The sequence below is a fragment of the Podarcis pityusensis genome, assembly GCF_964106645.2.
Source record: "Podarcis pityusensis genome assembly, chromosome: W".
NCBI classification, from domain to species: Eukaryota; Metazoa; Chordata; class Lepidosauria; order Squamata; family Lacertidae; genus Podarcis; species Podarcis pityusensis.
The window spans coordinates 26,091,336-26,107,314 of NC_138045.1; the positions used below are offsets into that span (position 1 = coordinate 26,091,336).

Consider the following 15,979-nt stretch of genomic DNA (forward strand, 5'->3'; position numbering starts at 1 on the left):
AATCTCTTGAGATTTGGGATTTACTCTCAGTCTTTTTTCACATTCCTTTATTTTGTCCATTATCTTATCCTTCTTCTCATTTTGAGTTCTTTTCTTTATTGCATTCTGTTGTATTAAGAACCCTCTCATAACTGCTTTACTAGCGTCCCAGATTACTCTTTTCTCCACGTTGGTACTAAGGTTTATCTCAAAGTAGTCTCTCAAAGCTTTTTGGGCCTTCTTAAGGAATTCCTCATCTCTAAATAAGGTGTCATTCATTTTCCATCTGAAGGAGCCAGTTGGTGTCAGTCTCATTTCCATCTTAACAGACAATGGAGTCTATTAACAGCCACTGTTGTGCTGGAAGACCAAGGTGAAGTACTAGTAGGTTAAAGTTAAAGGTAAAGGGACCCCTGACCATTAGGTCCAGTCGTGACCGACTCTGGGGTTGCGGCGCTCATCTCACGTTATTGGCCGAGGGAGCCGGCGTACAGCTTCCGGGTCATGTGGCCAGCATGACTAAGCCGCTTCTGGTGAACCAGAACAGCACACAGAAACAGTGTTTACCTTCCCACCGGAGCGGTACCTATTTATCTACTTGCACTTTGATGTGCTTTCGAACTGCTAGGTTGGCAGGAGCAGGGACCGAGCAACGGGAGCTCACCCCGTCGCGGGGATTCGAACCGCCGACCTTCTGATCTGCAAGTCCTAGGCTCTGTGGTTTAACCCACAGCGCCACCCATGTCCCACTGTTAGTAGTACCCAGTGGCCATTTGTTTTTCATGTCTGCTTTTATGATATGTTTATCAGTATGTGGTTAGCAGCTTCAGATCCTACTGTTTTACAGAGGCTGTTTAGCTTGCTCTTTTTACACCTTTACTAGACAGGCTGTATTTCTGTGCTGTTTTCAGAGTGGGGAATGCCCATTCCTTCATGGCCCGCATGGAAACACAGAAGGCTAGCCATTTAGGAGGTTTGCAAAGGGGACAAGGGTGTTACGGGGTAATCTTCTAGCAAACAAGCTTGGCACAGCAGATCTGAGAGGTGGTTTTCTGCTCCCGGAAAGCCAGCCTGGAAACCAGGTTGCCAGGTGAAGGAAGAAGGGAGAGATCAACCAACTCACTTGCCTTCAAAGAATTTCTGGTTGCCTGTGGCTACTGGGATAGTGCTTAAATATCAGGCTGGCTGACACATCTTAAAAAATACAAGGAAAAAGCTTTTTTTCTTTCATTAGCAAAGCTCCTTTGGGGCCCAGAATAGCTAAGCTGAGGAAGAAGTGGCTGGTATTACTTGTTTGTTCTTGGTCCTGATCTTGCCTGCCCTTGCACACTCCTGTTGTCTTTGCATATTTAACCAGCCCGTCTGTTCCGATTGGAGTCCTATTCCTGCAGTTCCACATCCTTCTCTTTGGCACGTTGGCATTAGGTTCCAGGAGCTGGACCTGAGCACAGAGGCTTTCTTCTACTTGGACTCGACAAAGGAGCAAGAGTGGCTGACAGCTGTGGAAAAGGCTTTGCGTTCCAAATCCAAGTACAAGAAAGTAAGTCCAACCCCACCCATTTCTTCAGCAGCCAGACAGCTGTCAGGAGCTGGAGTGAGGAGGAGGAGGAGGAGGAGGAGGTCAGCCAGAAAAAACACCTGGTGTCAGTGGTGTTTTATTCAAAAGAAGCCAACATTCTTTATTCAAAGAAACCCAAACCGTGCAGGCCTCGTGATCACAGAAACCTTTCCCAACAGGTCTTGCCCCAGTGAGGTAGTTGTGAAGGCTGAAGGTTGCTACCCTCCCACCACTCTCTGAAGTCTCCTCCTCCCCCTGGTCCTTCCCAAGCAACCCGAGACTCTGACACCTTGCCTGTCTTTGCTCCCTCCTCTTAATTTCTCTGTGTTCTGGGAGACCAGCAGGGAGGGGAGCTGATCGCAGCAGGATGGGGAGACCCCCTGGCTTCTTCAGCAGCCTGCATGATCTCTGCCTCTTGACCCCCGCTTCCAGCCTCCACTTCTGCCTTGGATTCTGGGCTGCTGTTTGCCACAGAATCTTCCTGCCCTCCTGCCTCTTCAGTTTCCAACACCTCCTCTTGCTCACAATCTGCTCCCTCTTCTCCCTCAGACGACTCAGCCATGTCACCCCCCCCACCAGTTCCCTGGCTCTGAGCCTTCTTCCCTTGGGGGATCCCCAGTTGGTGCCCCCTGCCACTCCTATCTGCATCCAATCGGCCCAGGACAGCAAGCAATGAACAGAGCTGGTAGACATCCCGGTACCTTGCATCTTCTAGGTGCAGCTGGTGCGTCTAGTCGGAATGATGTTGCTCATCTTTGTCAGGAAGGACCAGCTCAGTCGCATCAAGGAAGTGATGACGGAGACAGTGGGCACAGGCATCATGGGGAAGATGGGGAGTAGACCCTGACAGCGGAATTCCCTACGTCGATCTTTCTGTCTGTCTATCTGTTTTTATAATCTCTGCCAACCAGTTCCTCCCTCTTTCCTGCTTGCTCACTAACAGCCATATTTGCTCCGCCCCTGCAGGGTAATAAGGGGTGTGTGGCCGTGAGGTTTGTCTGCAACAATACCAGCTTCTGCGTTGTCAATTCCCACCTTGCTGCCCACGTGGAAGACTTTGAGTGCCGAAATCAGGATTACAAGGATATCTGTGCCCAGATGAGCTTCCTGCCCCCTGACCAGGGTCTGCCACAGCTGACAATCATGAAACATGAGTGTGTTTCGAGGGCTTGGAGGGAGAGAGCCTTGGCTGATGTAACTTGCTGGTCTCCGCTATCTGGAGAAGCAAATTGAGTCCTGTTTCTGTAACTTTCCTGCCTGTGTGTAGCTCAGGGTAGGCAGCACTTGCTGTTGTTTAGTCGTTTAGTCGTGTCCGCCTCTTCGTGACCCCCTGGACCAGAGCACGCCAGGCCCTCCTGTCTTCCACTGCCTCCCGCAGTTTGGTCAAACTCATGCTGGTAGCTTCGAGAACACGGTCCCACCATCTCGTCCTCTGTCGTCCCCTTCTCCTTGTGCCCTCCATCTTTCCCAACACCAGAGTCCTTTCCAGGGAGTCTTCTCTTCTCATGAGGTGACCAAAGTCTTGGAGCCTCAGCTTCACGATCTGTCCTTCCAGTGAGCACTCAGGGCTGATTTCCTTCAGAATGGAGAGGTTTGATCTTCTTGCACTCTATGGGACTCTCAAGAGTCTCCTCCGGCACCAGAATTCAAAAGCCTCAATTCTTCGGTGATCAGCCTTCTTTATGGCAGGTAGCATAGTGCTCTCCAAATGATGATAGACCAAAATCCCCATAATTGCTAAGACCTGGCCTTGCTGACTGGGGCTCATGAGAGTTCCACTTCAGCAACACCAGGAGGGTGCAGTGTCGGCGATCCCTGCTGCTGCAGCTGCACCACTAAGGTTTCTACTAGAGCAGCCAGTAGAGAGCAACATAAACCGAGTGGCAGAGATGTACTAGATTACATTATAGCAAATGTGGGCAACTTCTCCAGTGATCGGGGTGGGAGTTGCAGTTTGTTAAGGGCAGTAACGCGAAAGCAGAGCGGCCATTTTGCATGGAGAAGATTCCAGGCTCAGTCACCAGTGTGTGCAGCTAGGGCTGGGCATGATCTCTGCCTGAAAGCTGCTGCCAGTCCATGTAGTCCGTCCTGAGCTTGATGGGCCAATGGTCTGCCTCAATATAAGGTAGCTTCCTATGTTCCTGTGTACTACAGCAGGGTTTGGAGGGCCACAAGCGCCCTGCCCATGAATTCAAGAACCAGGGGAAATTCTAAAAGTCTTTGCTGAAAGGACATCAAAGCAGGACTTCCGGAGGCGGCGCGAAACAGCAATGGCGGTCCTCTTCGGTCTCTGAAGAGGGGCTCCGCAGAAAAGGGTCGTCCGCTGCGGCACAGCGGTGACCCATCAAGGAAAACCACGGGCAGAGTGAGCCCGTGGCCGTGGGACTCGGCGGGCACCAGGAGCGACCCCAAAAGCGAAGAAGGAACCCCGTAAGGGGCTCCGGAAACGTGGAAGGGGGAGCGGTGCTGTGAGTTCATCGCTCTTTCTGCGGGAGCGAAGCCGCGCGGCTGCTGCTGATGAGCGCCGACCTTTCTTCTTGAAACATCAGGCTCTAAACTACCTACTCGTGAGTAAGGATCAATCATTTTGGGACTAAAAACTTTAAATTTGGCTGAAAGCGGGAGACGATAAACAGGAAGTCCGTCTTCCGGCAGTGCTTTAAAGATCAAAGGCAAAGAGTTTAACAAGCGGGAAGCAGTTTTAAAAGATTATAAATTTGGGACTATCGTGTGCTGACAGAATTGGCTTACAAAAGGAAAAAGAAAAGACTTTTATTTCAAAGTGCATTGGATTTTAAATGGGACTTTCCTCCCCTTTATGGATTATAAAGAATTAAGAACCAAACCTCGGACTGACAGGAGAAAAAGAGAGCTGTCATTGCGGAAACTGTATTTAAAATAGAAACTGTTACAGTTGAGTGTTACTGGCAAGATACAATTAAAGAAACTGTTATTGGCACCTTTTTTCTGAGACTTTGTGGCAGCTTGGGAAGTGCTCTGTAAGTTAAAAAAGTTTATGAAGGACTTTTGGTAAATTAAATGGTTTGGGGCTGCAGGGACTTTAATGGCGGATAAATTTCTTTCCTTTCTATGAACTACAGTAATACTCCCCCTAGTGGAGTTCTGGATTTACAAGTGCCTGGGAACAAATTTTATTTTGACTATCTGCTGCTTTGTTATTTACACTTTGGAACTGTCCTTCCCATGGGACAATATACAATTTGACCTTGACTCATAGACAGGTGTGGAATGAGTGGCCAACCGAAAACAAGATCTGCTAAAACGAAAGCAAGACAAGCCCAGCTTGTGCAAACAACTTTGACTACTCAGTCACGTAGATCATCTGTCCCAGCTGTTTTGGGAGTACAAGAAAAGGAAACTGCACAGCCTGCATCAGAGGATATGGCGGAAGGAGGATCGGATACCTTCTTAAAACAAATGCTAGAACAATTTGCAATATTGAACAAGAAGGTGGATGACCAATCGGCAAAAATAGACCAAGCCACATCCTCTATTACTAAATTGTCTGACCAAGTTGCACAACATACACAAGTTATTGGGAATCTTAAGGAAGCAACTGTGGAAAATCGGAGACTGGCTGAAGCAGCCAATGAAAAAGCAGAACAAGCAAACCAGAAAGTTGAGGCTATAAAAGGGGAGGTAAGGCCACTACACAAGCACATTAGTGACCAGCAGGCCTACCTGTCTATGGTGGAATTGAGAAACCGGGAAAATAATCTGAGATTAAGAGCTATCCCAGAGCTTGAACAGGAAGATTTAATTGGTTATCTGACAGCAGAATTCTCTAAGTTCTGGGGTATAGAAGAGGACAAAGACTTCAAGATTACAACTGCGTTCAGATTGGGAAGAGTCGTGAGGAGGGACAGGCCCAGAGACTGTTTGATTATTTTGAGATCCAAGCAGGAGAGAGATAAAATACTAGGCCTCCATTTTAAGAAATCACTTGATATTCAAGGCAAAAGAGCAGAATTTTATAGAGATATTCCTAAACAACTTTTGGACCTCAGAGCCACATATACAGACCTAGCAAGACTACTGAGAGGAAACGCGATTCCGTATAGGTGGGAGTTCCCCCAAGGCTTATCTTTTAATTTTAAAGGAAAGAAAGTTAAAATTAAAACAACAGAAGATAACCAGAAGTTCCTGCACGACCACGGAGAAGACCTTCAGAAGGGAGCAGTAGCCTCTTGGCCACCGCCACTGCCTGGAATAGCACCGACACCTACACCCTCGGGTTCAGAAGAAAAGGAAGACACCCCATTATAGGAACAACAGATTGATTCAGAATGTCCCTGCAGCTGTACAGTTGGAATATAAATGGCGGGAATTCCCCGGAAAAAAGACGAAGGATTTTCCATATTTTGAAAAAAGAACAATTGGATATTATTTGTTTGCAGGAAACGCATGTGACTAGACTCCACAGGAAAGTGCTAATCAACAAAAGACTAGGCCAAGAATTTATTTCATCAGATAGAGTTAAAAAAAGAGGCGTGGTAATCTACGCAAAGGAGAACTTGTCACCGAAATTTTTATTTAAAGATGAGCAAGGAAGAATTTTGGCAATTGAAATACAAACACAGGGAGAAAGATTTTTGATTTTAGGAATTTATGCACCAAATGAGGGGAAATCGGAATTTTACAAGAAGCTGCATGAGATAATGCTGGACTATCTGGACTATACCAACATCATAATGATGGGCGATATGAATGGGGTGGTTTCTACTCACATGGATAAGTCACAAAATCAAAATTTAACCAAAGACGGCAGACTACCTAAAACCTTTTTTGAACTAACTGACAACATGGACTTGATTGACATTTGGAGGACAAGGAACCCCTTAGGTAAAGAAGGAACATTCTTTTCTGAGGCCCACCTGTCATGGACAAGAATCGACCAAATATGGACAACTAGAGGGCTGGCACCCAAGATCAGAAAAGTGGAAATCTGCCCAAAGACTTGCTCCGACCATAACGCTTTGAAAGTGGAATTGAGACTTACTCCAACCGGTTCTTTCAGATGGAAAATGAATGACACCCTATTAAGAGATCAGGAGATTGTGAAGAAGGCCCAAAAAACTTTAAAGGATTATTTTGAAATCAATTTGAACACCTCGGTGGAAAAGAGAACAATCTGGGACGCAAGTAAAGCAGTAATGAGAGGGTTTCTGATACAACAGAACACAATTAAGAAAAAACTTTGGAATGGAAAAAAGGACAGGATATTAGAGAAGATAAGAGAAGGAGAGAAAAAACTGAGACTAAAACCAAAATCAAAAGAGGTTTTAAGAGAAATCAAATTCCACCAAGCTCAATATGCGAAATTGATAAACCAAGAAGTGGAATGGAAAATTAAACAAATGAAACAAAGATCATTTGAATCGGCGAATAAATGTGGAAAACTGCTAGCATGGCAGTTGAAAAAGAGACAGAAATTGAACTTTGTTACTAATCTAGAGGTGGAAGGGAGAAATATTCAGAAACCAGAAGAAATTAGAAAGTGTTTCCAGAAATACTTCAAAAAACTTTATACACAAGGGCCTCAGGAAGTGTCTGAGATAGACCAATTTTTAAAAGTTAATGGTCTACCAAAACTATCTCAGGAGAAGAGGACAATCTTGAATTATAGAATAACACAACAGGAAATAGAGGGTGCCATTCAGAATATGCAACTAGGCAAATCTCCAGGCCCAGATGGACTTACCTCCAAGTACTATAAGACACTAAAAGACTACTTGATACAACCACTAATGGAGGTTTGTAACCAGATTATGGAGGGGAGGAGGGCACCGGAAACGTGGAAAGAAGCCTTCATCACATTGATACCTAAACTGGAATCTGAAAAGACTCAGCTTAAGAACTACCGTCCCATCTCACTCCTAAATGTGGATTACAAAATTTTTGCTGATATTTTGGCAAGTAGACTTAAAAAAATACTTAATGAAGTAATTCACAAGGACCAGGCAGGCTTTCTCCCAGGGAGACATCTGTTTGATAATACCAGGAACATTATTGATATTTTGGAACTTTTACAAACTAATATCAATACGAAAGCTGTGTTAATTTTTATCGACGTGGAGAAGGCCTTTGATAATATTTCTTGGATGTTTATGAAGAGAAACTTGGAAGGGATGGGAGTGGGACGGGGGTTTGAAAATGGAATAGAAGCAATTTATTCTGAGCAAAAAGCTAAGCTGATAGTGAACAATGTGGTGACAGATGAGTTCAAAATTGAAAAAGGGACACGACAAGGGTGCCCCCTATCCCCTCTTTTATTTATTTCAGTCCTGGAGGTGCTATTGAACATGATTAGGGAGGACCGGTCGATACAAGGAATACAGGTCGGAGTGAAACAATATAAACTGAAAGCTTTTGCAGATGATTTGGTTTTAACATTACAGGAGCCAGAATCTAGTACAAAAAGAGTATTAGAACTGATTCATGAGTTTGGTCGGGTGGCGGGATTTAAGTTGAATAAGCAAAAAACCAAGGTTTTGGGAAAAAACTTGACATCTTCAGAAATAGATGGGTTTCAGAAGGAGACAGAACTAAGTGTGGTAAAAAAAGTGAAATACCTAGGGGTTCACTTGTCTGCTAAAAATTTGAATTTATTTAAAGACAATTATGAAAAATGTTGGTCGGAAATCAAAAAAGATTTGGAAATTTGGTCAAGATTGAAACTTTCCTTGTTGGGTCGAATTGCAGCTATAAAAATGAATGTATTGCCGAAAATGTTATTTCTGTTTCAAACCCTACAGATTGTGGACAGAGTGGAATGTTTTGGAAAGTGGCAGAAGGATATATCCAAATTTGTTTGGCAGGGCAAAAAGCCCCGGATAAAGTTTAAAATACTAACTGATTCGAAAGAAAGAGGGGGGTTTGCCCTGCCGGACCTGAGATTATATTATGAAGCTGCGGCCTTCTGCTGGATGAAGGATTGGTTACTTCTTGAGAACACTGATGTCCTAGATCTGGAAGGGTTTGATAATGCTTTTGGTTGGCATGCATATTTGTGGTACGACAAGGCAAAGGTTCATAAAATGTTCAAAAATCATATTGTCAGAAAATCAATATTTATGGTCTGGACAAAATACAAGGACTTATTAGAAGGTAAGACTCCGAGGTGGCTATCACCAGCAGAGGCCAAGGCATGGAAAAAACCCAATATGGAGGTTGGTTGGCCGAAATATGGGGAAATTATAGAAAAAGTAGGAGAAACTTGGAGGCTGCAGAGTTATGAAAAATTAAAGAATAAGGTGCAAAATTGGTTTCACTATGCTCAAATTCAAGAGGTTTTTAAGTTGGACAAAAAAACAGGTTTCCAGGTGGAAAAATCGAAACTAGAGACAGAATTGTTGGAACCAAAGACCAAGGTACTTTCGAGAATGTATAACTTGCTGCTTAAATGGAACACTCAGGATGAGACAGTCAAATCAGCAATGATAAAATGGGCTCAGGACATTGGGTACAACATTATGTTTGAAGACTGGGAAAGGTTATGGACCACTGGCGTGAAATTCACGGCATGTAATGCCTTGAAAGAGAATATTATGAAAATGATATACAGGTGGTACATGACCCCAGTCAAGTTGGCTAAGATATATCATTTGTCTGATAATAAATGTTGGAAATGTAAGGAGGCTGAAGGGACATTCTTTCACCTCTGGTGGACTTGCCCAAAAGTGAAGGCCTTCTGGGAAAGGATCTATAATGAGTTAAAAAAGGTGTTTAAGTACACCTTTCCCAAGAAACCAGAGGCCTTCCTCCTGGGCATTGTCGGCCAGAAGGTGTTAAAGAAGGATAGAACTTTTTTTATGTATGCAACTACAGCAGCAAGAATTCTCATCGCAAAATACTGGAAGACTCAAGATTTACCCACACTGGAAGAGTGGCAGACGCAATTGATGGACTACATGGAACTGGCCGAAATGACTGCCAGGATCCGAGATTTGGGAGAAGAAGCAATGGAGGAGGATTGGAAAAAATTTAAAGATTATTTACAAAAATTTTATAAGTTATATGAATGTTAAGAATTCGCATGATTAGGGAAATTCAGCTCCAGCAATAAGATCAAGGTATGGTAAATTAAGTTATATTAATGAAAGGACTAATGTTTAAAAGAATATTATATATGTTATTAGTGTAAATTGACAATAAGTATTTTAAACGTAAATTACAAGTATTTGAAAGAACAAAAGAATGCACGAAATAAGGTTATAATTTGCTGAAAAATTTTATTGTAAAGAACGCACGGTGAGGGAGACGTGGGGAAGTCCGGTTGGTTATGGAAAAATGCTTTGAAAAGATTATTTTCTTTTTCTTTCTTTTTTCTCTTCTGTTATTTCTTTGTATATCTGATTTTGTATTTCTATCTGGAAAAAATGTAATAAAAAATATTTAAAAAAATAAAATGAAAGGACATCAAAGCAGGGGCCAGGTGAACCTCTTTGGGAGATTATTCTGAAAGGTCGGGTGCCATGACTGAAAAGGCCCTGCCATACTTGAAAGAGCAGGAGTTCCCTGGGAAAGGGCTGCCCCTGCTAAAGATTCTAGTCAGTGGAGAGGCAATGCAAAAATAAGTGGGCCTTCTTCTGGTACCCTTTTCCCAAACCTTGAAACACTTTAAAGGCCAAATGGGATGCTCTGAATTGGGCCAGGAAGCAGTTCAAGAGCCAGTCTAGTTCACAGAGCACTAGCCTAATATGATCATACTGCCCAATCCTAGTTATCAGTCTTACTACATATTGCAGGAAGTGGCAGCAGGCTGCCCCCCGACCCCCCCCCCGACCCCGTGAGCTAGCCTGTAGCTGTGGTTTCTTTGCTTTTTTCCAGCATTGTCATCTGATCACTAAAAATGAGCTTCAGAGACTTCTGACCTACGACCAGGTGAGAGACATCTTTGTGTTATATGTGGTGGTTTAGGATATTGCCCTGTTTATTTCCTTTGTCTGGGATACCCCAGCCTAGGCTAGAGAAACCACTTTCAGACAGTTAGGAGCAAAGTGTAGCTATAACATAGGATGACTGCGACTTCTACAAATGCTTTTTAAGGTTGCGGGTTTGTGCAACCTGAATTAGAAGCAAGTCCCAATTAAGTTGGAGGGTTGCCTTGGAATAAGTAGGACTGCTCTGCAATTTTCCAGTTAGAGGGCTTTCCTAGCTCAGCACACGCTCCAGATATTGTTGGACTCCCATCAGCCCCAGCATAGCTGCTGTCCAGCAATATCTAAAGGTCTAAGGTTTCCTGCTCTAGGTTTTACATCTGTCTGGAAAATCTGCGTTGCTCACATGTTCTTATCAGCAGATACTTCCATTAAGTCCAATTAAATTGCTGGTGCTTTTTGTTTTACATTTTTCTCTCCAAGGTTTGTGTGTTCATCATGTTGACGACCTTTCTCCCACTTGGCATAAGGATCATTGGCCTGATTGCTGCACCTTATGGTGGATTTAAACTCTGTGAGCGTAGTCATGCCTTAGCCCTTTGAGAAGGATGCTGCAAGGAAGGCAAGGGGGGGGGGCAGCCTCAGACTTCCAACATATGCAAAACCATCATAAAACATTAAAAACTTCCCTAAAGGCTGTATAGTTACTTATCTCCTTGACATCTGATGGAAGGGTGTCCCACAGGGCAGGTGCCACTACTCAGAAGGCCCTCTGCCTGGTTCCCTGTAACTTCGCTTCTCACAGTGAGGAAACCGCCAGAAGGCCCTCGGTGCTGGACCCTGATGCCTGGGCTGAACAATGGGGATGGAGACACTCTTTCAGGGCTGAGGCCAATTAGGGCTTTAAAGGTTGGCACCAACACCGAGAATTGTGCTCAGAAACGTCCTGGGAGCCAACGTAGGATGCAAAAGGATGGTTTTGCAGTTGCTCATAGTGTCGGGGGTATATTCTGGTGGTTGTTAACAGTTTGTATGGATTATTGGTACATATAACATTGTCTATTGGAGGTATGGCTAACCTGTGGTCTGCCAGATGTTACTGAGCTGCAGTTCCTGTTGGCTCCAGCCATCATGGCCAGTAATCAGGGATGATGGGAATTGTAGTTCTGCAGCATTGTGAGGGCCACGTGTCTGCTACTCCTGAGTTAGAGGATTTTCCTGTCGTGTGATGCAGCAAAGTAATTTAAGATGACATGGGGCAAAAATGCACAAGCATCCTGTACCTTTAATAATTGGGTATAAGATAGGATTTCAGCAGGTATACCCCTTTTTTTGCACTTGGCTAACCTACTAGTAGGGACGCGGGTGGCGCTGTGGGTTAAACCACAGAGCCTAGGGCTTGACGATCAGAAGGTCGGTGGTTCGAATCCCCGCGACGGGGTGAGCTCCCCTCGCTCTGTCCCTGCTCCTGCCAACCTAGCAGTTCAAAAGCACCTCAAAGTGCAAGTAGATCAATAGGTACCGCTCCGGCGGGAAGGTAAACGCTGTTTCTGTGTGCTGTTCTGGTTCACCAGAAGCAGCTTAGTCATGCTGGCCACATGACCCGGAAGCTGTACGCCGGCTCCCTCGGCCAATAACGCGAGATGAGCGCCGCAACCCCAGAGTCGGTCACGACTGGACCTAATGGTCAGGGGTCCCTTTACCTTTAACTTTAACCTACTAGTACTTCACCTTGGTTTTCCAGCACAACAGTGGCTGTTAATAGACTCCATTGTCAGGCAACAGGGGGTCTTCTGCTTCTCTGCTGATAAGCGATTTCTTTTTGGCTTTAGTTAAACATTCAGCGTACCCAAAAGACAGCTTTTGCTGATTTCACAGAGGGAGAGATCAAGTTCATCCTGACGTACAAATTTGACTCTAAAACAGATCCTGCTTGATAGTTGAGCCTTTGTAAGTAAGTCCTCTCAATCATTCTTCTGCAAGGCTTGTTTGTTTTTCCTAGTCTGCTGAGATGCTAGTAGTGTCCTGCCTTTCCATCCTCCTGAGCAGGCTAGTAAAACATATATTTTAAACATGGCTTTCTGCTAAGCAAGCTGTTGGAGGAGGGCTAGAGTTGAGGGCTGGATGGACTTCCTTTCCTCTGCAGCCAGAATGGACACCAAGCCACGGAGGAAGAGAGAGATCCAGCTCTCCTTCACCTGCTCACTTTGCTTGCATGGAATTCCTGGTTGCCAAAGGCTGCTAGGCGAGTTGTGAAATGCAAGGCTGTGATATGTTGTCTTCCTCAAGCCATCCCTGCTCAAAGTCTCTGGAAATGTTTTGGCTCCTTTTCCACAAGCAGCCTTTCCCCCACATTTGTCCTGATAACCAGCATCCTCTGTTTCATGGCGTGTATAAGCAGAGAATCCTGATTGTGTCAAGGAAGTCTGGGAATTAGACTTGGTGCTCTCTCAAGATGAGTCTGCCAGGGCATAAGAACATGAGAGCAGCCCTGCTGGATCAGGCCATTGGTCCATCTGGCCCAGCATCCTGTTCTCACATTGGCCAATGAGATGCCTCTTGGGGAGCCCACAAACAGGACCTGAGTGCAACAGCACGCTCCCCTCCTCCAAGCCATACTGCTTCTCTTGGTGGAGTATGTTCTGTGGCCATTATGGCTAGTAGCCATTGAGCCTCACCATCCAGGATTTGGCATATTCTTGTGGTTCTGGACAACTGTCAGAAGCCACCTAGGCCTGCTAGTTTCATTGCTCTTGCTGTGGTAATGGGGAAATCAAAAGGACAGGCGGAACATGTAGTGACGAAGCCGGAAAACGGCAGGCTCCTTTGGGCAGCATTTCAGGTGCCAGAAAGGGTCTTTTGGATCACTGAAAAAATAGTGTCTGAACAAGAATAACAGGGCCCCTTGCTTTTGGGAAGGATCATCATTTGGTGGTGTGCCATATGCTTTGTATGCAGAGTCTCAAGTTGAAACTCTATGGCGCCTCCACCTGAAAAAGGATTGGGCCACAGAGAGCTGCTGCCAGCCAGAGTAGACTTAATTAATGAATTGTGGGGTTGGAAGGGATCACGAGGGTCATCTAGTCCAACCCCCCGCAATGTAGGAATCCAAACTGGGGGAGGTCAGAAATTCATTCTGACCTGGTAGAAGGCAGCTTTTGATTTCCTAACAACTTGTTGTGATACTGCCAGGGAAACACATTCCATCATGGCCCTTAGCCGTGTCCGGGCGACTATCGATCTCCCGTAGGCACTCAGTATCAGCAATTAGCGACATGAGCTCCAGAAATAGCCTGCCACATTCTAGAGGCGATGCACGCTCTCTATCGGCAGATAATGCACAGCAAAAGTTGCACACAGGAGAGCATTATTTACAAGTTTTTTTCAGCGTTGATCAGAACAAAGAAAAACATGACTGCCTGCTTCAGTGTCTCCAGACAGAGAGAGCGAAAAAAAAAGACACAACAGAAACATCCTGTGAAACAGGAAATACGCAGACTCTGACTCACAAAGCCTGCTCCCTTTTAAGGTGGAACGGAAATATCCTAACATCCTCCCCCTTTCCGTGTAACCTGTAGTACCTGTGGTTCAACCCAGTTGCAACCTCTGTACATAAACCTTAAGTTGTTCTCTGTTAACAACCTTAGACAACAGATCAGCAGGAATTTCATTTCCTGCCACGTAGGACAACTGAATGAGTCCTTTCTCAATACACTCTCTTGCACGATGTAGCTTAATCTGCAAGTACTTGGTTCTTTGCTTGCAACTCTCTGAGTTCAGCAAAGCCAAACAGGATCTATTGTCTTGATACACTTGTATAGGACATTTCACAGAAACTCTGATGTCCTTAAACAGTTGCATCAACCATTCACAATCCATGAGTGAAAATGACAAAGCATTGAGTTCTGCTTCACAGGAACTTAGGCTCACTGTCGTCTGCTTCTTGCACAGCCAGTCTAACAGACAGTGGTTCTACATGTAGCATACTGCAGAAGTGCTTGTACCATCCGTGGTGTCACTTCCAAAACTTGCATCTGCAAAGATCTCAAGACCACCAGACTTCTGATTATTAAATCTCAGTCTGTAATGCATAGTGCCTTTCAAATAGCGAGCTATGCGTTTCAGAGCTTTCCAATCCTGAACAGTAGGATTGTTGGCATGTCTGCTAAGCAGGTTACAGCTTACAGCTATGTCAGGTCTTGAGCATCTAGCAATGAAATTCAACTTGCCTAGAATGCATCTGTACAGCGTTGTGTCAGAAAACGTTTCAGCAGTGCCATCTACCTGGTAACCTGTCACCATCGGTGTGTCTGCTGGGTTTGCATCAACCAAATTCAACCTGGTTAATACATCAGCAATTTTCTGTGTTTGGTGTACCAGAAAATTACCATCTTGATCTCTCTCTATTTCCAGAGAAAGGTAGTTGTTTACCTCACCAAGATCTTTCATGTCAAAGTGCTCCTTCAGCTGAGCTAGGGTGCTTTGGTACAAAGCCTGATTCTTCCAAAACATCAGAAGATCATCAACAAAACATAAACAATACAGTTTGTTTTGCCCCTCCTCCTTGACAAACACACATGGATCAGCTTTGCCCTGGTGAAAACCTAGAGAAAGCAATGTCTCAGTGAGCTTTGTGTTCCAACACCTGGCACTCTGCTTGAGACCATATAAGGATTTCCGCAGTTTACAGACCATTCCCTTCTGTATCTGCATCCCATCAGGTGGAAGCATAAAGAGCTCCTCCCCCAAAATCCCATACAAAAGGCCTTTGCGCTCTTGTAGTCTGCTGTGTCATCACTGTCACTGACATCAGCAGCAGCGCCGCCCACTGAACTGGAATCCGAACTCTGATCATCATCATCATCATCCTCAGCTTCCTCAGCTTCCTCAACATCATCTGCTTTCTTCACATCACCTTCATCCTCCTCTGGGTAACTCTGGAAAATTCCCACATTTTCCCCCCACTTAGGATTGTACTCAACACTCTTTGTGAACTTAATGGACTTAGAGTCAGTCATCCTAACCCTGTATGCACCTTTTTCGTACCCCATGAACAAACCATATGCCCCACGCTTCCCAAGCTTGTTGCTTTGTGGGGTGTGTACCCACATGTCAGAACCAAAGATTCTCATGTGCTTGACGCAAGGTTTCTTACCAAACATCTTCTCATAGGGGGTACAACCAATAGGTGATGACAGTCTCCTGTTAAAAGTGTAAACAAAAGTCGACAAAGCCTCCCCCCAATACTTATCAGGGAGATTGGCATCATGCAACAATGTTTTCATTCCTTGCAGCAACGTTTGATTTGCTCGCTCCGCAAGTCCATTCATCCATGGCGATCTAGGCGTTGACAAGTCATGCTGGATTCCCTTCTCAGTCAGAAAAGCTTCAAGATAAATTTATTGTCATTGTCCGTATATACACAGTATACACAACAACGAAAATCAAACACCCACCCAAAGACCGGGTTCACATACACATTTGCACGTATCTCCAACACTCTCATCCTATTCAGACATAATCTATAAAAACATATCATACT

General features: G+C 44.7%; 1 protein-coding gene across 1 annotated transcript in view; it reads left to right on the forward strand.

Annotated features, from left to right (window-relative positions):
• Positions 1 to 15,979, forward strand: part of LOC308467684 (inositol polyphosphate 5-phosphatase OCRL-like) — a gene marked incomplete at both ends in the record, with an annotated part of 39,758 nt that overhangs the window by 6,599 nt on the left and 17,180 nt on the right. The window contains 5 exon segments of the mRNA XM_080989403.1: positions 1,405 to 1,519; positions 2,253 to 2,373; positions 2,481 to 2,731; positions 10,388 to 10,441; positions 12,270 to 12,373. Of these exon segments, the coding sequence (XP_080845529.1) occupies positions 1,405 to 1,519; positions 2,253 to 2,373; positions 2,481 to 2,731; positions 10,388 to 10,441; positions 12,270 to 12,373 (645 nt within the window).